Source organism: Orcinus orca, chromosome 14, assembly GCF_937001465.1.
Source record: "Orcinus orca chromosome 14, mOrcOrc1.1, whole genome shotgun sequence".
NCBI classification, from domain to species: Eukaryota; Metazoa; Chordata; class Mammalia; order Artiodactyla; family Delphinidae; genus Orcinus; species Orcinus orca.
The window spans coordinates 50511119-50532247 of NC_064572.1; the positions used below are offsets into that span (position 1 = coordinate 50511119).

The following is a 21129-nucleotide window of genomic DNA, read 5'->3' on the forward strand; positions in this document are numbered from 1 at the left end:
AGGATGCCATGAATTTAAGGCACTTGCAACAATGCCAGATAGCCAGGTCATGTTCTAAACTATGGGACAGATGGATAAACAGTACAGTTGACATAATTTTCAATAATACTGACAATTATGACATTAATTCAAGTCTACTTGGACCTAAAAACATTATTCAGTACAAATTAAATGAAATAATAATGCTGTGAAACACTAAAAAAAAGTTACATGTACCACAAAATATCACACAGAAATACCTATTTACATAAATATTTGTCTGTGGTCCTACTGTGAAAGAAAACATTGTAATGGATAATGCACAAATCACCTCTACTGTATGAAATCAGCTCTAATATCCTTATTTTCGGTGCAGTAGCTGACTTCTTTAAATTTAAGTTCACCATCAGTTCAGTCTTTTAGAAATGAGACAAGAAAAATTCAGTAGTTGAATTTATATATTATACATGTGTGATTCACATGCATATCCCATAATTTTAAGTAAAAGTTATGATTTGTAAAGAATATAATCAAAATAAATTTGTTTTAAATGCCACATAGATCTGATTCCTATATTAATTACAAAGAAGGGACAAACAAATATCATTCCTAGCAAATTTCCAGAAATCACTTTCCCTAATGTATTCAATCTATCTCAGGTGTTACATTGCTCCTTTCCTTGGCAGTTTTCAGTTTTCCTGTGAGTCAAGACACACAGAAAGCCCTTATTTCCCATACTTGAAGTATTAACAAGAAAGTCAGTTAACAAATCAAACAAGTTGGTGCTATTCTAACTTATCTGGATGTTCTTTAGTGGAAGAAAATAGAGGGGGCATGAAAAATTCAGAAATAAAGTGAGATGTGCTTTTTATGAAGCTGACCATGAATTTTAGCCCTAGTGTCTTCATTAAGACAGATTTAAATCCTTAAAATTCAATGTTGAAAATTAGATGAATGTTTTCTCTTAGTAATTCTTGAAAGATGTAGTTCACCTTTATTGGTGATTGCTTTAGACATCCTAATGTAATGCCACAGGTGAAATGAACAAAGATGCATTAACAAGTGGGAGAAATGACCTACAGTTACATTATGCTGAATGCTGCTTCTTCATTTTCTATAGAACTTGTACATATTGGTTGTCTTAGACTTGAACCATAGTTCCAAATCCACAGTAAGTGCTAATCTCTGGGGCTATTGGAATATTTAAAAAGTTGCAGGAGAAGATTCTCTTACTTAAAATGACTAGGTGAATTTAATATTCTAGCAAACCTTTAGCACGCCTACACCACTGTCTTTAAAAAAAAGTCACTGAACGTTGACTAATAACATTGAAATTATATTTTTAAAAGCCCAATTAAAAGCAATATTAAACTTCTGAAGTAGCATTCATAGCTGGATTTTAACTTGATATGTTTAATTTTATCTTCTAATATCTGTAGAAGAAGTTGAGTATTTTGAGGAATAGTTCAATTTTGAGAAACAGGGAGGGAAAAATCCGATAATACAAGAATAATAATAATATCTTAGGATCAAAATTTCATTTAAATTTATTCTAATTATATATAATATGCCCTTAATACTCTTATTTTCCAAATGTTTCTTAGATTTTTATATTTTGATAACATATCATATTCTAAAGTAGTCTCGGTATGAAAAATTCAAACAAAAATCATAATGTATGCCTTCTTGGATACTATATAATCTCGGTGGACATATGTTTTGCAGAACTGTCTATATTTGATTGACTTTTTAAACACTCTCTACGGGAAAAGATCAAACCTCTGTTTAATATGCCATGTTCATATACAGTTCCAAATCAGGATGACAGCTCATAAAATTATACATTTGTCTAAGGAGGTACAATGCTACTTGTCCAGGAAAAGCTCCAAATGGCTGTGCTACTTTTGACAGCTAATAATTGTCAACTGGCCTGCCAACTTTTCCCCATGTGAAAAAGCAAATCAATTCGATATTTCAAATCTGGTCTTTCCTAGCTAGTCTGATATTTCAGAATTGTAGTATTTCTGTTCTACTTAGCTCCAATTTACTTTTAAGAAATCGGGTTCCTGTTTCTACTCCTTTCCTCCTTTCACATGCTAATAGACTCCTTGCCCATTGACAAAAAGGTCATCACCCCTGCCCAGGTTCTTGTCTTGTTCCCTGACCTCACATAGGTAAGGGTTCTCATCGGGTGAATCTTAATGATTTTGTGCTTGCTTGCTTTTCTTTTCTTGGTTCAGGCCTAAGACAAGAAGCTAGTTCAAATATATTTTTTGTCACCTTTCTCCCTCAACCCTAGACTGTGCTGTGTCTCCCTCAACCCTAGACTATGTCGTATGAGTGAAATCTGACAGAAGTTTGGTTTGATAAATTTAGTGAAAATGCTTGATTCTCTGGCTACACATGTAATGATTAGAATTTGTGTTGTCTGTTTAGACACTGACATTTACAGATGAAAGATATACATAGCACCTATATATAGTTTTTTTTTTTTTTTTTTGGGTGGATCTTCATCCCTCTCCAACCCACCCCACCCTACCCTACCCTAAGGGTTTATTTTTATAAAAGGGAATATTTTAAGCCTCAGTTTGAGGGTGTGTGAGATAAATAAAAACCAGTTGGCTGCTAGTCATTTATTTCCAGGACCATCTTTAAGCACGCTATTTAAAAAAATATGAAATGGTTTGTGAATTGCTTTTGTCCCACTCTGTCATGCCAATTTATCAAAAAGAAACAAATATCATGCATGTTGTGTTCTTCAGTCCTCTGTGAAAACACATATATACCTGCTATGAGACTTCTCTGCAGACTCCATAGCAGTTGTGCTTTGATCATATCAGTTTTTAAAATCTGTCAGAAAGGAAAGGTAACATTCAGTCTCGTCATCAGCACTGCTGGGAAAGAAAATCATGAAACTTCTAGCACTGGTTTGACATGAACTCTGTGACCAGCAGATGTGTGGTCCTCTTGTATACGGTATTTACACCAGCTTGCAGTAACAGAGTCTACAACCCTCACTTGAAGAAAGGGAAGAGTCCAGTTTTTGTACCACAGTAATCTAATCTATCGTACCCAATATATTATTTTTTGATCTTCTTGATAATTCTAGCAAGGTACTGACTCTCTTTGAAGTGTTTCTTACAGTCTTTCAAATTATAATCAGAGCAAAGCAAGGTCATTGCAACAATAGAAAACATTTCTTTACTGGTGAAAGGCTTTGCTTCAGGACCACCATGTCAACTGCTATTTTTAGGTTCAAACAGAAAACATGTAAAGAGCACTATTGTCATCTAAGCAATAAGTCCTAATGCCACTGTAGTTACTGGAGCAGCATCGATCAAAGGCATCATGGTGACCCCGAGCACTAATCTTCTCTCTTTCTTTCAGGTTTGCTGGCAGCTGTGTCTCAGAAAAAGCTGTCTTCAGCAAGGCAGAAGCAGGTAAGAGAAATACATTAGAAGTCTACGTCCCATCCTGAGTTGTCGTCAGGTGGTGGTTCGTCATTGTCCTCAGGGAAACTGTCAAAATTGCTTGTGTCTGTGGGTGATGCGACCTGCGAACAAGAGAACGAACGGTAAAATTTTCTGATTTTTTTTTTTAGGGGCCTTCCAAGCTAGATTTTTAAAACATTCTTTATTCAGTCTGTATTCAATGGCTATTTTTGGAATGTCTACCATGAGCAGGTTTGTCCTTTGTATTGGGGGTTACAGTGGTGAATAAAAATAGACATGGCTCTTGCCCTCATAGAGTTTACACTCTAGGAAAGAATAAATTGTGTGATTCAAACAAATAATTACAGCTGTAGATAATTATAAACTTTGGTTAGTGCTATGAAGAAAAAGTACAAGGTGTCATGAGTAAAAAAGAGTGATTGTGGAAAAAGTATTAAACCTAAGAATTAATGGTTTCCATAAAGAGGGTATATAGCACATGCAAAGGTCCTGAGGTGAGAAAGAGAGAGCTCCATGCTATGAAGTATCTAAAAGAGGTCAATTTGGCTACTGTATAAAAGAGGAGGGGAGTGAAATGAGAAATAGGCAGAAGTCATCTTAAGGATTTCCGTGTATTTATTCTAAGTATGATAAAAAGCCCTTTCTAACCTTAAGCAAAAACTCTTACAAGTTTACTGGGCAAAGTCCAATCTGCAGAGCATGAGTAAAAGCAGTAAAGAAACACTTTAATTTCCCTTATATTCTATAATATTTAGGACCTCATATTCTATTTTTTATATATATATATATATATTTCCCCCATATAATTTAACACTACTGATTGCATAAAAGGAGACCCCTGGTAAATATAAGTTAGGATAATTTAGACTTAATATTTACCTCTTCAAGTTTCTTATACTGTTCTTGTTCTAAAAGTAAAACTTTATGAATGCAGTTAGCATCTGTAATTTGCTTTGTGAATAAACATAAATATTAGCGTAGAAATAAATCTTAGAAGTAGGAAAAATATTTCTGTAGAAGTGATCTTAAATTAGTCCCAGAAAAAGGAAGTATATAAATGAAAGGTTCAGGACTGCAAAGCAGCCCTCTCCTCCTTAGTTGAGACACATCACATTTTATTAGCTAGATATAGGATTGTATCTATAAATGCAGTCAATTGAAATCTATTTCAGGTTAATAGCGTGTAAACACTTAGTCGACTCAGTGGATTAGCAGTTTAACAAAACACCTAATGTGTTAAGAAAAGAGAATTTAAAAGAACACCATTGTGCTTAGGAGTGCTTCAGAGTACTATGTGGGCAGGGGAAGAGGAGCTATGTGGGGCGTAAGTGAGACAATATAGGCCAGGAATTGAAAGCTGTTGAAACTGATTGCTGGACTGTTGACCACACCCAACAGGAAACCAAAGGGCCGGGAATGTTTTGTTGTGGTCCATTTGGGTTGGACTCTTGGAGACAGAGCATGGTGGAGAGTAAACTGAAATCATAAACAGAAGGTAACAATAGCAGATAATCCTACCTCACACCAAGTATACTCAAGTACACACTAAATTGTTAAGAACTTATTGCATCTTGTATAGAGAGAAGATGTATGTGCAGAAATTTAAAACAGTGTACATAGTTTTGGTGGTAATTCATGAATATGACTAAATAAGGTTGTGAATATATTCTTGGGCAAAGATGTATAAAGGTTTTATATTACGAGGAAAAAGATTCATGATACTCTTCTGTCAATATTTGACACCGTTTTTAAGCTTGGATTTTAGAAGATGTCACTATTTTAATCTGGTATTTCTCCTATAGTTTATCTAATCTGATCATAGGATAAAAATGTAAAAATAGCAGACCTTTGATGACTGACAAACACCTTCACGTGTGTCACACTAGTACAAGTTGGTAAGTCTACTTACACTTGGTATTATAGGAGGTGTCAAGGTGCCTTTTCTTAAGCCTTCCCAATTAAAGCCCTCAAACCATCTAAGAAAGGAAAAGAAGTAGACAGTTAAACACATTTTACCTCAGCTGAAGTCTTCGCATTGCAACCTATAGATGATGTCCAAGACTGATGGAAAACAGGCAGACATTTTCAATTTAACTGCATGTTTTTAATTTAACTGCATGTTTTTAAATGTTAGCTTATTAAATGGAATGCATATTTTTAAAAAAATCTAATTGTCAAAGTTTTAGACACTAATTAGAAAGCAACTCCTTTTTATTCTAGTAATTTCAGTCATAATGTCTCTCGGACCTTGTTCCTACACAATCATTATAACTTAATAAATGTCATAATATGCTGGGCCCTACAGGAGATTTATTTTAAGAAGGTAGAATCAGGGCATGAAGTGTCAGGACAGAAAATTATCTTTCCATCTTTGTCACTGATTCAGTGGGCAGCCTCAGTTAATTAACCTGTTCACATCACTGTCTTGGTCTCTAAGTATCCCATTTTCTTTCTTTTTTCTTTTTGGGAGAATAAAGGTATTTTGTGTATGGCTTTTCAGTAGAAATGAGGGCCAAATATCACAGAAGGTTTTTTGTTGTTGTCTTTGAAAGGTTTCATCAATCACAAATGCTTACACCAAATTCCTGGCAGGCCTTTTAGACATTCGTAGGGTAAACACATTCCTCTTGGTAGATATGTGAATTTCCTGTGCATGTTACAGAAACAGACTAATAGGGAAAAACCAATATGGTCTTAGTTTAGCTTCAGATACATCCAGTCAACATGGATAAGGTCTGATATTCAAGATGCTACTATTGCTTGGAAAAAAAATAGATGCTATGACAGAGAAAAAAGACTGTACTCTAACTAGGAAATGGTTGGAAAAATATATTTTAGGTTGAGTCAAGGAAATGAGGCATGATAGATGGTGGAGTGCTTTTGTTTTTAATATTCTGGTAGAGAAGAGAATTCCAGGATTAAAAATACGTATTTCTTCTTCATGCTCAAGAGGAAAAGTGCTAGTTAGTTTGAGTCAGGAAAAACTAAATTCAGTGAATCTGCTGTTTAGAATGTCAGAGGGTCAGATGTGTCTAAATAAAGTCCCAGAGACGCAACTCAAAAGGTCTTAAATAACAAGGCTAACTAGTCTACATGTCTCCTTGGATATTCCCATAGACTAATTGCCTCAGTTATATACAACCACTACCTTAAAAACATCAGCCTGGGAAAATACTTTCTGAACTCTGAAACCTAAAGTTATAAGGAAAGAACACTTACTTGTGCTTTTGAATGTCTTTCACTCCATTTTTCAAATTCCCTAATCTTTCTGATGGATTATCCCTAAAAATAAAAAATTGTTAAGGAATCTGTTTCCATATTACGATCCTTTAAAAAATAATGTGGTTGAAATGCTTACCTGCATAGTTTTTTAATTAAATTAGCAGCATTTTTGGCAATCTTCTTTGGAAATTCTATCATGTCAATCCCCCTCAATATGATGTTATAGGTTTTCATAGGATCTGGGCCTGAGAAAGGTGGACTGCAAGAATGAGAGACATGAAGAGAGATAGTACTTGGTTTTCTAAATAAGAACACTTATTGTTATAACTCCACAAATGACAGTTCTTATTTGGGGACATATATTAATAGTGAAATGAAACTTGATTAATGGCAAAACAGTGTGGAAATGTTTCCAAGCAAATTGTTTAGCAAAACCCATAAATGGGTCAAGTGTGTCCACTGTTCCCCTCATTTCTTTTCAGTGCAGGTGACTTATCAGCTCACTGATTACACTTGGGCTGAAGTCCAACATCATTAGAATGGGCTACAAGAACATCACTGGTATGACCCCATCTCCTGCCATTACCGTGCTCACTCCCTGGGATCCAGGTAGACCAGCCTTTCTCTGCTCCTCTGAAGTACCCAGCACTCTCCCACCTCAGGGCACTGTTAGGTACTTCCCAGGCCTCCTGGCTAATGCCTCACTTATTAAGTGTTATGCTGCTTACTCAAAAAGGCCTGCTCTGATCACCCAAATGTAACGAATCATAGAAACATTATCAACCAACAAACCTAATATAATAATCTAATCAATCTAATACTGGAATATGCCACTTACTATACTTTGTAACTACTTCATTTTGATGGAGTATTTGTTTTATGTCTGTCTTCCCTTCCAGTCCCTGCTGGTATTCCCAGAGTCTGGTGGAATGCCTAACACATAGTAAGTGGTCAGTAAATATTTGTTGAACTAATGCTTCTACAGAACAGTGCTCTTCCTATCCTTTTCTCCCTCTTTATCCATCCTCAGATAACCTAATGCAAGACATCCTCTTTGTTAGAAAGGATGTGATACCCAGTCCCTCATAAGCCAGATCTGTTGGGTTATTTACCTATCCATCCTTGGACTGTGGCTTTGTGCCAGGCTCAGGGAATACAGATGTGACTAAAGTCAGCTCCTTCCATCAACTTTCCCACAGTTCAGAAGGGAGGTTGATTTCTTTGGAATTAATTAATCTCCTAATATAGGGCTCGTTCATGTTTCTTGGGGGAAGACGTTTTCTGGATTATTTTTTGTCTATCCATAAAATTAGCAGTTCAAATATTTCCTTCTATTGAGAAAGTTGAAAACAATGAATTGCTTAAAAAGGGCTGTGTGCATTAAGGTTTTGTCCCTATTTTCTGTAACAAGTACTTTCTGTTTGTCATTAACTGTCACGTTAAACCACTCTTTATAATGTATTAACATCCAATTCTATTTAGTATTCTAAGAATTTTCTCTTTACATGAAGTTATGATTGAATATTCTCTCTACTCTCAAGTTAATTTGCCAGTTTTTATTTTCACTTTAAACATGAAGAACCACCACATCTTGGTTTTTCTTGTTATCAACTTAATGTTGGTTCTAATTTATATTTTTGCATTGATTTTTGTTCTTTCTAACATAATTTTATTAAAGGTGACTTTTGTGGTTTTTGCAAGCCATGCATGTTCTGGCCAAGATATTCAGGCAATATGTGAAAATACAAAGTGTTCAATTTAATTTTACTTGAAGTTTATGTGCTTCTTCACCAACAACATTAAAAAATGTTTTTGCCCAGAAATATACCCATGCACCTCTGGTCAATTAATCTACAACAAAGGAGGCGAGAAAAGACAGTCTTTTCAATAAGTGGTGCTGGGAAAACTGGACAGCTACATGTAAAAGAACGAAATTAGAATACTCCCTAACACAAAAACTCAAAATGGATCAAAGACCTAAATATAAGGCTGATACTATAAAACTCCTAGAGGAAAACATAGGAAGAACACTCTTTTGGACATAAATCACAGCAATCTTTTTGGATCCACCTCCTAGAAATTAAAAGCACAAATAAACAAATGGGACCTAATTAAAAGCTTTTGCAAAGGGAAACCATAAACAAAACGAAAAGACAACCCACAGAATATTTGCAAATGAAGCAACCAACAAGGGATTACTCTCTATCAAAAAAAACCCAATCAAAAAGTGGGTGGAAGACCTACATAGACATTTCTCCAAAAAAGACATACAGATGGCCAAAAAGCACATGAAAAGATGTTCAACATCGCTAATTATCAGAGAAATGCAAATCAAAACTACAGTGAGGTATCACCTCCCCTGGTCAGAATAGCCATCATGAAAAAGTCTACAGATAATAAGTGCTGGAGAGGGTGGGGAGAAAAAGGAACCCTCCCTGCACTGTTGGTGGGAATGTAAATTGGTGCAGCCACTATGGAGGTTCCTTAAAAAACTAAAAATAGAGCTACCATATGACCCAGCAATCCCACTCCTGGGCATACACATCTGGAGAAAAACATGATACACACACCCCAATGTTCACAGCAGCACTGTTTACAATAGGCAAGACGTGGAAGCAACCTTATTGTCCATCAGTGAAGGAGTGGATAAAGAAGGGGTGGTACATATATACAGTAGAATATTACTCAGCCATAATAAAAGAATGAAATAATGCCATCTGCAGCACCATGGATGGCCCTAGAGATTATCACACTGCGTGAAGTTAGCCAGAGAAAGACAAATATCATATATCACTCAGATGTGGAATCTAATTTAAAAAAGCAAATGAACTTATTTACAAAACAGAAACAGTTACAGATATCAAAAACAAACAAACTTATGGTTACCAAAGGGGAAACGTAGCAGGGAGGGATGAATACACACATGCTACTCTACTGTAATAACCTATATGAGAAAAGAATCTAAAGAATAGCTATATGTATAACTGAATCACTTTGCTGTACACCTGAAACTGACACACAACACTGTAAATCAACTATACTCCAATAAATTTTAAAGAAAAAATATTTTAAACACTTTGGAGTTTTCTTTTTTATAACGACATAATTCAATTGTAAAAAATACTTAAGATTCCTAGTTGTGAATTATGAGCAATAAGTATTCCTATAGTCACTCCCACCTTCTCTCTCCCAGCTTAACTTTTAAAATTGCCGAAGACTATAACATTTCCATTCTGCTCAATGACCATTTCCATTCTGCTCAATAACCAAATTTATTTTCATTCATCTCTTAGTTGACTTGGTCATACAGTAGTGTTTCTAAGAAAGCCCTGGGGTACACACTTTAAGTGCTTTTTTTTAATATGCGGTATGCGGGCCTTTCACTGTTGTGGCCTCTCCCGCTGCGGAGCACAGGCTCCGGACGCACAGGCTCCGCGGCCATGGCTCACGGGCCCAGCCGCTCCGCGGCATGTGGGATCTTCCCGGACCGGGGCATGAACCCGTGTCCCTTGCATCGGCAGGCAGACTCCCAACCACTGCGCCACCAGGGAAGCCCTGGGGTACACACTTTATATGTTGTCTTTATATTTTAAGAATAATTTAAGAATAACTTAATTTTGTATAAATTAGTTGAGTTGTACTCTGTCTCTCTCAGAACTACATAGTTCTTAATATTCTATCTTTTGGCATTAAAGGTGCTAATAGAGAAGGTTGAGGCCAACAACCTGAATTCTAATCCTCCTCACTCCCATCATCATATATGACATGCTTTTGTAGCTTAGAGACTATATAATTATTCCTTATCATTGAAGCTAGGAAATTGCACTAGGACACATGGTGGTGTTATGACTCTGTTTCCCCATGGTTACTGTTGATCAAAATGATCCACTGAGACCATCTATGTCATGAATTTTTCTATCATGTAATTGAGTATGTTTTCTATCCCACTTGTAATCGTCTCTTCATATACATAGTTGTTTTTCCTATTTCCTTGGACTTCTGTATCTTCTTTCTGTAATAATTTCTATATCCTTTTTTCTTTTTTCCTAAGGTCTATCTACTATCTTCCTGGCTGGGTTTTTAATTTCTATTATTCTATTTTTCTGTTGCTTATAATATGATTTTCAGCTTTGTGCTGTTCTTGAGGTCTGCAAGTTTACTAATTTTCACCTATGAACACTTACAGACATTTGTGAAGTTACTTTTTTAAAGAGATCATGCTTTCAACAGCTGCAAAGAAATTCTAGATAACAATCTGAACTCTTCCCGTGTTTCTCTGAATCATTTCTCCTGTGGTATTTAACTGCCTTTGCCTATGTATCTTTCATCTAAAATTAACAGAAAACACCAACGAGGTTTATTAATTTGAAGTCAACATAAGATGTTTCAAGAGTAATGGTATAAAATGTCCACAAGTGGGCTTCCCTGGTGGCATAGTGGTTGAGAGTCTGCCTGCCAGTGCAGGGGACACAGGTTCGAGCCCTGGTCTGGGAAGATCCCACATGCTGTGGAGCAGCTAAGCCCGTGCGCCACAACTACTGAAGCCCATGAGCCTAGAGCCCATGCTCCGCAACAGAAGAGACCACCGTAATGAGAAGCCTGTGCACCACAACAAAGAGCCCCCACTCTCTGCAACTAGAGAAAGCCCGTGTGCAGCAACGAAGACTCAACGCAGCCATAAATAAATAAATAAATTCAAAATGTCTACAAGTGAAATAAAAACCACCACATAACTGTTCCTGGCAATGGTAGTACTAGTAGTAGGTGTTAGCATCAATGGAGTGCTTCCTATGTTCTAGACTTTCTCAGTGCTTAATAGATTCACTGAATCCGCACAAATAACCGTGAGACTGAAAGTCCCATCTTCCTCTCATTTTCACTGTAGCTACTAAGTTCTCTTAAGTAATTCTTTCACATTCCACTGCATGCTTCTTCTTAGATCTGAATTATGGGAATTATCTTCAAACTAGCCTCCCCATCCCTCTTCCAATTTGCTCTACCCATTACTGCCAGCTTGTTTTCCTTAAATACCACAACACATGTCACTCCTTTATCAGAAAATCCTCCATGAGTCCCTCTCTGGATGGAGTCCAAACACTGAGGTACAGCAGTCATGATTCTTGAAAGATGACTCTTTTTGGATCTCCCATCATTTCTTAACATGAACCTTTTTCGTGTCTTTGCCCACTACTCCCCCTCTATTTAAGCCATGCCTTTCTGCCTGGAGTGAACTTTGCTCTCTGTATTCTTCCTGCAAGGCCCAGCTAGTCCTACGCTCTTCAAAAGCCTCCCTGGACAAACTTAACCTTCTTCTGAACTCTTCAGTTCATAATGACCTTCTTAATTATTGTCCTGAGCACAGGGCTTGGTGGCATATTTGTTCCTCTTTTCCTTGAGTTTATAGTCCGTTTTATACCTGGTCGTATCCACAGTACCTTTTATAAGTTGTTGAAGACTACAATATTATTACACAACAGATCTGCAAAGCATTTACATCTCATTTAGATATAACAGTTGCTAACAGGTTCTCTTATTTCTACAAATAGTTGACTCTCTATTTTTATATGACTTTCATCTTCCTTGCTGGCTAAATGACTAGGCTCAGAGATCTCACAGAAAGACACTAGATGATTCCACATTCACATATGTATAAATAATGAGAGTTGAGAGTTGATATTGAGTTTGTTCCCCTCATCTGACCCATTTTAGTTTTTACTTTATGAATTCCTGGTTATCTGCATAACTAATTAAAAAGTGTGGTAACAAGATCTGGTGAAAGTACTTTAAGATGGTCTCGCCAGAGTGACAAAGACAGGAGTGTGTAGCTGTTTGCTGGTCTATTTTTATCAGCAGTTCTCTATCAATGTCCATACCTGCCAGTCAAGAGTTCATACATTAGGATTCCCAGTGACCAATAGTCGGCTGAAATGTCATGGCCTTTGTTCAGGATGATCTCTGGGGCTACATACTCTGGAGTCCCACAAAAAGTCCATGTTTTCTTTCCAAATCCTATTTTCTTTGCGAAGCCAAAATCAACCTTACAAAGAGAGAAAAAACAAGATATTCCAAGCCACTTTTGATTAAGCTTAAAAGCAAAAAGCTACTTTGTTGACGTATGCTGATGATGATAATAAAATAAAAACAGATTTGAACTATTGTAGTCCTGTCTTCTAAAAGAAGTCCTCTGTATATTTCGAACAAACAAAGCCTCCCTGCTCAAGCTCAGTTTCAAAAGGAAAAGTTGAAACCTTAACATAGGACAAAATTCACATCACCGAAAATAAAGGCAAACTTTTCTTTATGGAAATACTTTCCATTTTTCCTTCTTTTATGCCAGTGGAGGTTGGGGTATAAACAAATAATTTCTCCTTTACTCAGGCATATTTTCCAGATATCTCCTGGACTTAATGAAGTTGACAATTCATTTAGTGTTAATTGAGAAGCCATTTTTATTGTTGAAGGAGCTGAGTTACAAAGCTATGGGACCAATAACTCTGTCCTTGGAAAACAAAGAGATAAAATCGAAACGTATTCTTCATGTTTCTAGAAAACTTTTGAAGCAGGAGCCTCAAATGCAGAAAACCATTTTTTTCTAAAACAACTGGTTAAGAATACAAATAATTAACTATCATTGATGTGATTACTTTGAAAATCATAGGTTGAATAAAAATTCCAAAAATTTAAAAAACAGAATCAGGCACTGAAAGATCCAAAGTCTACAAAAGTTACACATTTTAAAATAAGAGAACTTCCCTTCTACTGTAGATCTTTAGAGCTCTTGGCCAATTTTATTATTACTAATACTATTACTAACATGGCCTGGATAACATTGCCAGCAAGCCCTTTTTTTCCATTAGCATTACAGTATTCTTTCAGATAATGATTCATGGTTCTCCACATATGACCTATTCCCTTTGGATGGCAGAAACCCAGCTAGACATAGGACTTCTACGAAGCTTTTCTGGGTCTACGAACACATGCAAGCAAGCACAAGCCTATTTAAGCATGTTTTGCCAGCATATTATTAATTAAAACCTAGCCAATTTAATTTCTCATAACCTTTACATAACTTGAAAGAATAGTTAGTTGAAAACAGTAACGCTACAGCCTGTTCATTAGCCAGTATTTTAAAGTGCAGGGCAGAAACCATGTGTGAAACACACTGACCAATTTGGCGTAACCTCGGTGGTCTAGGATGAGATTTTCTGGCTTGAGGTCCCTGTAAATGATTCCTTTGGAATGCAGATAGGCAAAAGCTTCTACCACACATGCTGTGTAAAATCTGGTTGTAGAATCTTCAAATGAACCTCTGAGACACAGAAAATGGAATAAAAAGTAGGAAAGAAATTAGTTTGTCTAATAAGGGTCAGTTTCTCATGTCACTATATTCCTACGCCAGAATGTGACCCCAGAGACCAGTGTCCTACTGGCCAAATGTCACAGGGCTACCTTTGGATACTGGGTTTTAAAAAGCATCTAAGGGTTAAGTCAAGGAATTCTTTGCCCTTATGAGTAGGATGGTTAAATCTAACTTCCTGAATATACTGAAGAGGAGGTCAACCACATACCACGTTTCATGTACTTCGTGGATTCCTCACAACAGCCCACTCCAATGTTAAAAGGCAAAGTTACAGAGGTGGGCAGAAGAGAGGCAAATCCTATTTTAGACCTCGTCTACCAAGGGGTGTTTTTTAAAGAACGGTTTATGAGTTTAGTCATATTTATTCTTAGTTTTTAAAATCTTTCTAAATAATAGAGATGTGGCTCATGAGTGTGAATAAAAGTTAATGTTTTCAAAGAACCACTTTGGAAATGAGTTACAACGCTACTGATAACAGATCGCAATCTAAGTATTCTGTCTGAAACTTCTGTCAGCAAGACAAATAATATCTATTTCCTATGCTACTGCCTTCTTATTAGAAGGAAAAGATGGAGCTAAAAGATAAGAAGGAAAAAGGTAATTGGAAGGGAATGTTTATTAAACTTGATTATGATGTTTAGCAAGAAAGCTCTTTGTCTCTCTACGTGTATGTGTGCGTGAGTGTGTGTTTATTTAATGAAATAACAGTAAAGGAAAAAAAACCTTGGCATCTAAGGTTGACTCCTTGGTTCTAGGGAAGAACCTTTATACTTTACCTGTTTTTTTTCCCCTATGGAATCCCTTAGAAAGATAAACTACTTTTTTTTCCCTCTTCTTTCCCAAGTAGTAGTAAATGCGATTAAATAATTTCGTGAAAATTCAAGAACATTAGTGTGAACATCAGCTCTTGAGTTGGCTGAGATGTAACAGGACAGCAAGTACTCAGGTGGTTTTGGGGAACATGCAGCAAAGCGGAGGCCCAGAGCTTGCTTTCACGAGAGTCACTGATACCAGTTTGCATCTTGCTCACATTTGCTTCTTTTTCAATATTGAGAAATAAATTCTAACAAACCGAAAAGTACGATACAGCTGCTATCTTGCAAAATTTATCAGTGAATCTAAGGCTAAAGCAGCCATCTTTCAGGTCATGTTTTAGAAATAGGCAGTGTCTTCCAGAAAGGTATAGTCTGCATTTTAACTACTAATGTCCCCTGAGTTGTCACTGAAATAATTAGCTCTTCCCAAAGGGAATATCCTTCTTTTGAAATACAATTCAGGGCATGATGATATCTACTCCTCTAGATACTAGACTCTTAACTGTAATCACTAGGTTTCTAGTATCTCTCTTCAACAATATCTGGATGGAACAATTGTGAATCTATAAGGACAAGAAAAAGTTTGAGAAGAATTGCATCTATATTAGGAAATGAATGGTATACATTATGCTGCAATTGTTTTCTGACTTGGAGCTATCTTTGCAGAACCAACACTATATAATCCTGTGTATTGGGAAAGGGATTAGAATAGTACCTTAAAGGTCCTTTCATCTTTGTCCTTAATTAAGTATGTTTGTCTATCAAGAGCAGCATATTTCTTTGAGAGATCATTTGCCTGAAATAGTAAGCATCCATGTGTAGATAATTAATGAGCAACTTTATACTGAGTGCTGTATATGACTTCAATCCCTTCTCAATGGAGAGCACAGCAAAGCAAAACAATCTAAACAAAACAGTACATAGAATAGAGCTTTGTCTTTTTTCACATTACATGCCTTGTTTTAATACGAAAATTGATTACTTCCTTGTATCAGGACTGTCTAATTGCAATATGGGTGGGCCTTTTCAAAAGCCTACAGTTCTTGCTTCCTGTTAGAAGAAGAGTTATTTCTGCAGTTGCGATGCTGGGCAACAGATCTGTTTCCCTTAATATTCAGTTGTTAATAAAATGGAACCAAATGGACAAATGCATTGTTTCTGTAAAGAGAGTACACACTTAATGAGAGATCAATTTCTCATGGCATCTCTGAATGGTATTCACATTTATATTCTGAACAAGCTGATCATTAGCAGAAAGACGAAAAAAATCCTAATGCAAACTCAAATTCATCAGAGGAGGCCGTAGGTTACGAATGTGCACTCTGAATGAAGCAAAATCCTGGGCTCAAATCTGGCCTCCACTTACTGTTTAATCTTAAGTAACTGACTGTACCTCTCCAGGTCTTAGTGTTGTCGTGTGCAAAATGAGACTAATAACAGAAACTCTCTCTTTGGGTTGTTGTGAGGATACAAAGAACTTGAGGCGTGTATTAGAATAAGTGCCTGGCACACATCTGGTACTCAGTAAGTAGTAGCCATCACTATTGAGCACCAAAACCTCTTCTTTAGCGCCTCCAGTGTCTTAATCTAGGAAAAGTGACTGATACAGGACAGTCTCTTGGGGATGGGAGTTTGCAACTCTATCACTACTACTGAAATATTGAATTGGCCAAAATGTTCGTTCGGGTTTTTCCCTAAGATGTTACCTGAACGAACTTTTGGGCCAACCCAATATTTGCTGCTTCTCACTGCAAAGGCTAATTGCCGTGAGTCAGCTCTGAAGCGTTTTCTGCTAATCTCTGTTCTTTTCACTTTCTCCATGCTTCTCCCAAGCGTACAGGTGAAAACTATCCTTATATTGCTTACCAATCAAAACCCTCCTTTTTTCATCATGAAGGGAACTGACCATAAACATCCATCACTGGGTCTTCAGTTCTTGACAGCTTGTTTCTGAGCCATTTTGGAATTTGGAGAGCTCTAGAAAGCTGGTTTCTAGCCCTTCAACAGATCTGTATTGAGTATCTCCCATATATAAATATATTTGTAACTGATTTTAAAAATTAAATAAAAAATTTGTCTCAAATCTTTTTCTGTGTTATGTGACAAATCAACACAATATATGCACACAAAATGTTTACCAGCAACACAGTTTCATCACTAAATATTTGATGTAGGTAATTTGTGAATTTTAAAATACCCTTTTGGAAAGCAGTCAAAAACCACAGCATTAGGGTGATTCACAATGAAAAATTACTATTAGAATCGGAAATGACAATGTAAATTTGATTTAAAACAAAAGCTTGTTTTATCAACAGTTAAAGTTGCTTGAAGAAAGAAATCATTCCCCTATATAGCTCTTTGAAATAATATATTATGCCTTGACAGTTGTGTCATTTCAATTAACAAGTAAGGGATAGGTCCTTATATCCTCTTCGGGAGGGAGTAGGTGTTTTATCTTAGCTAGATGGCAGTAGATAACAACAATTTGCTTCAGGGGATTTGAGGGTTATGTATACTTATTGATAGACTCAAATTAAAATGTAATCACAGTGTTTAATCAACTTGCCATAACCAAGTCCTGAAACGGCAGAATGTAACAAAGACAAAGCATCTCTCACTGAAAGACAAGTTCCCTCTTTTCATTGACTAGTGACCACAATCATTAGTGAGTATATAAACCTGAAGCATGCTACAGGTTTATTGCCAAAGTAGGAAGGCTAAATTATTATGAAAACGGACTCATTTCCTTAAAGGACTTTCAACCAAATTAAGAAATGACACAGATTCCACCTAATGGGTCATCTAATATGGAATTTAAGTAATCACCTCCCATAAAATAGCTGGAATTAAGGAGAATGTATATAGAAAGTCACTTGCTGGCTTATAAAACACATCCAGGAAGACTCGAGACCAGAAGTGAGATGTGATAGTTATGGTTTCTTATGTAATTGTTTAATACGTTCTCTAGGAAAAATTAACGTACACTTTAAAAAACTCAAATTAAGTAAATGATATTAGAATATGTATTAAATACTAATATTAATATGTAATATATACTAATAACCTCTCTCTCTATATATATATATATCAACCACTTACATTTTTAAGAAAGTTGTGGTTGACAATTCTGTAACTGTTATAGAGAAGAAGTGAATAAAATATAATTTGTACCAATCTATTCCAAATAATGGAACAGAATTTGTGGAAAAAAGTCACAAACTAGAAGATAAAACATGATAGCTAATTAAAGGACAAACCAGGGAAATTGCAACAATTAACATTTCAGTGCTGTAGTTCCTGTTTCCAAGATTAAAAAAAAATTTAATAGTCCTCAAAATCTGTTTGTATATATGGTATCATTTTAATTCCTTCTTCCTGACAACAAATAAAAAACTGCTCTGTGTTCTTTTTCTATGCTGATGAGAAGAAAGAGAGTGAGAGGCAGGAAATGGTCAGCTCAGCTGCTAGGTGAAGGAAGGAGGATGTCATTGCTATAGGAGACTTCCTGCGCTAAATCCCTGAGGCTCAGAGGTCACACAAGCCTTTCTTCAGATTAACCTTCCCACCAATACATTTCCTTTATGCTCTCAGAATAGCTTCTCCCTTACTACTACTTACTGGGACCCGAGAGGAAAACTAAAGGAACTGAACAAAAAGGTTTATTTTGACTGAGGATACTTTTATATACACTGTGACAAATAGCATAATTAATTTCCTTTTTCTCTTGGCATTTTTTTGGTTCTAACAGTTAATCTTTAGGATTTTTCAGCCCCAGTTTAAACAAGCAATGAGGAAGCTAGTCTGTGACAGTATTAATTGGAGCCTGGATATCCAAAACTATGCTTTCCCTTTAGCAATTTCTTACGTAGGAAAAAAAAAAAGTCTCTTGGAATAAAAGCAGTAAGGCTACATACATATTGAATATCTAAAAAAGAAAGCTGGCAGGGGACAATGAGTCCGAGATGATTTTATATACGACAGCTTCATTGCTTTCCATGTCGAGGCTTCAGCCCCTCTGAATCTTTAGGAAGGATCAGGTAGCTGCTATTTCTCTGGATCATGCCTCCTTAATGAATATTTAGTACACTGGGGGGACTCAGCAACTGTGTACCCCAAATCCAAGGAAGATAAAAGGGAAGACAAAAGAAAGGGTCAGTAAGCAGTCTGGTGGAGGTAGAAAAAGGACCATCACTGATCTTCTCCCTCCATCCACTCCTCCCAAGACAAGCTGCTTCTTGATAGCATTCCTTTGCTACCCCGACAAATCCAAATACATCTCACTTGTAAGCCTTGGCTAGCATTTATGTACCCCCAAAATGCAAAATCAGGTTAACTAAGGAGAAATATGAAACAGTTTTCTTGCAAAAAATAAGTTGAATATTGATGTCTATGCATGTTTGAGTGGACTTTAGGTTAACTTTTATTATTATTTTTAAAGCTATTTAAAAAATTTTATTGTTGTTGGTGTCTTGTTAAAGAAGTTAATAGAAGTTTAAAATTGCTGTTCCTTTCCCTAAGTGGCTTATTATTGCTTTAATGTTTACTTCTACCAGTAAATATCCTCTTCTAATTAGAACAAAGTAGGGAAGAGATTTCAAATAAATCAGTGTATTGGAAGGTCAGGTCAAAAATAATATAGTAGAAGCACATTAGGATAAACCAGATATTAACTCACAAATCAGAATATTAACTTTCTGCTACATCCTGTAAGTTATGAGGCATGGGACCACAACTGTTTTATTTATCATTTTATCCCCGGCCTCTACCACAATGCCTGGCGTATAATCTGTACCCAAAAATTAATTAACAGTAATATAGTAATACAGTATGATATAATGGCTCAGTACAGATGTTAACCCTGTCCCCTAGTGCCAAAATGATACATTCCCTTATAGGCATATTTACCTTGAATTTAAGAAAAAAACCATTAACGTAATAGGACACAATAAGGTAAAAAGAAACCCATTTGTCATATACAAGTAAGGCAGTGGGAATAAAAGACCTGAAAGGGCAGCGGGTACAAAGATATGAAGGTACCATAAGGATACAATTAGGAATGAGACTTCAAAGCAATAGTTTATAAAGAACTAGTTCTATTCTGGGATATCTACAAAATAATATACTGTCAAAAAATAACATGGCTTTCTGGGGACATTAGGGCTGTCTATAGCTGAGTCTGAAAGATGTTACCTGATGAAGGAGAGCCTGTGGGGTGAGATTGTAACAAATAAGAAAAGAAAAAGATGTCTAAAGGTGAATATTCAAAGGAACAAATATGCCTTTTGAATGTTATTAGGTCATTCACAGAAAATTGTAGTTTTTCTTTAAGTAAACATTTAGGGTTGGTAGAATAATTTTTTTAAATGATAGTTTGCTATACGTAAATAGGAAATAGAAAATTAATTTTGAATAATAAAAAAAAAAACAAATAAGCGCTAAAGAGACCAACTTTACTTGCCCTGAAAGGGCAAAGAGGAGTGTTAAGTGGGTTCCTTTTCTTCCCAAGACCAGGTAAGTCCTGAAAGGGATGGTTGGAAACTTCTGTTAATTTTGAAACCAAAGAGCAATGTAAAGGTAGACGGAAAAGTTACTTTGGAAAAAATTCCCAGTGTTAGGAAAGATAGCCCGTCTGGAGAATGAGTGGAACAATCCAACTGACAGTTAATCTAGATTGCGACTATAAAATAACTTTAATTCTCTTCATTGTTAACAGCAATGAAGTGAATTCTAGGTGTATAGTTGTCTGATTGTGATATTCAAGTTAAACTAAAGGCTCTGCATGTACCTTGACAGGTACCATTTTTATGGTGGACTAATCCTATATCATTGGTTACAAATCTGAAACAGAGTGAGTTTCCTATTTACAGTCAATCACATGTAGATAGTGGGTTGTGACCCATATTTACATTTTGAAATACAAGCATATGTAAATATGACTTCTATACTTTATAAAAATTGACTCTTCTTAGAAACTATCACAGTCAACTACATTTTCAAAGACATGATAGAAATTTCGTAAAACTCTTACCGATCCCTGAGAATGGTCCAGAGCTCTCCACCTAGGCAAGCTTCCATCAACATATACAAATATTTGCTGTCCTTAAATGTTCTGTATAATCTGTGATTTGCAAACAAGAAAACAAAGATTATAAACGTTACTGTCTTTTAAAAGCATGTAAATGTTTTCGGTGCCCGGATTACAGTCGTACTGTTGATTTACCAAGCTTGAAATCTTATTAAAAGAATGAGAAAGATCTAAATTCACAAAGAGGAAAAAGGAAGCGATGGCTCATGACTAAGA

General features: G+C 36.0%; 1 protein-coding gene across 2 annotated transcripts in view; it reads right to left on the minus strand.

The window, feature by feature from the left end:
• Nucleotides 1–911: 911 nt before the first annotated feature.
• The window catches only part of PRKG1 (protein kinase cGMP-dependent 1), a 1186942-nt gene continuing 1166724 nt past the window's right edge, over nucleotides 912–21129 (minus strand). For both annotated transcript variants that reach the window (XM_004285352.3, XM_004285351.3), the window contains exons 12-18: nucleotides 20857–20946; nucleotides 13821–13962; nucleotides 12527–12690; nucleotides 6790–6912; nucleotides 6651–6713; nucleotides 5341–5407; nucleotides 912–3532 (exon numbers count right to left, since the gene is read on the minus strand). In XM_004285352.3, the coding sequence (XP_004285400.1) occupies nucleotides 3434–3532; nucleotides 5341–5407; nucleotides 6651–6713; nucleotides 6790–6912; nucleotides 12527–12690; nucleotides 13821–13962; nucleotides 20857–20946 (748 nt within the window). In that variant the 3' untranslated portion in view covers nucleotides 912–3433. The remainder of the gene's footprint in view (nucleotides 3533–5340; nucleotides 5408–6650; nucleotides 6714–6789; nucleotides 6913–12526; nucleotides 12691–13820; nucleotides 13963–20856; nucleotides 20947–21129) is intronic.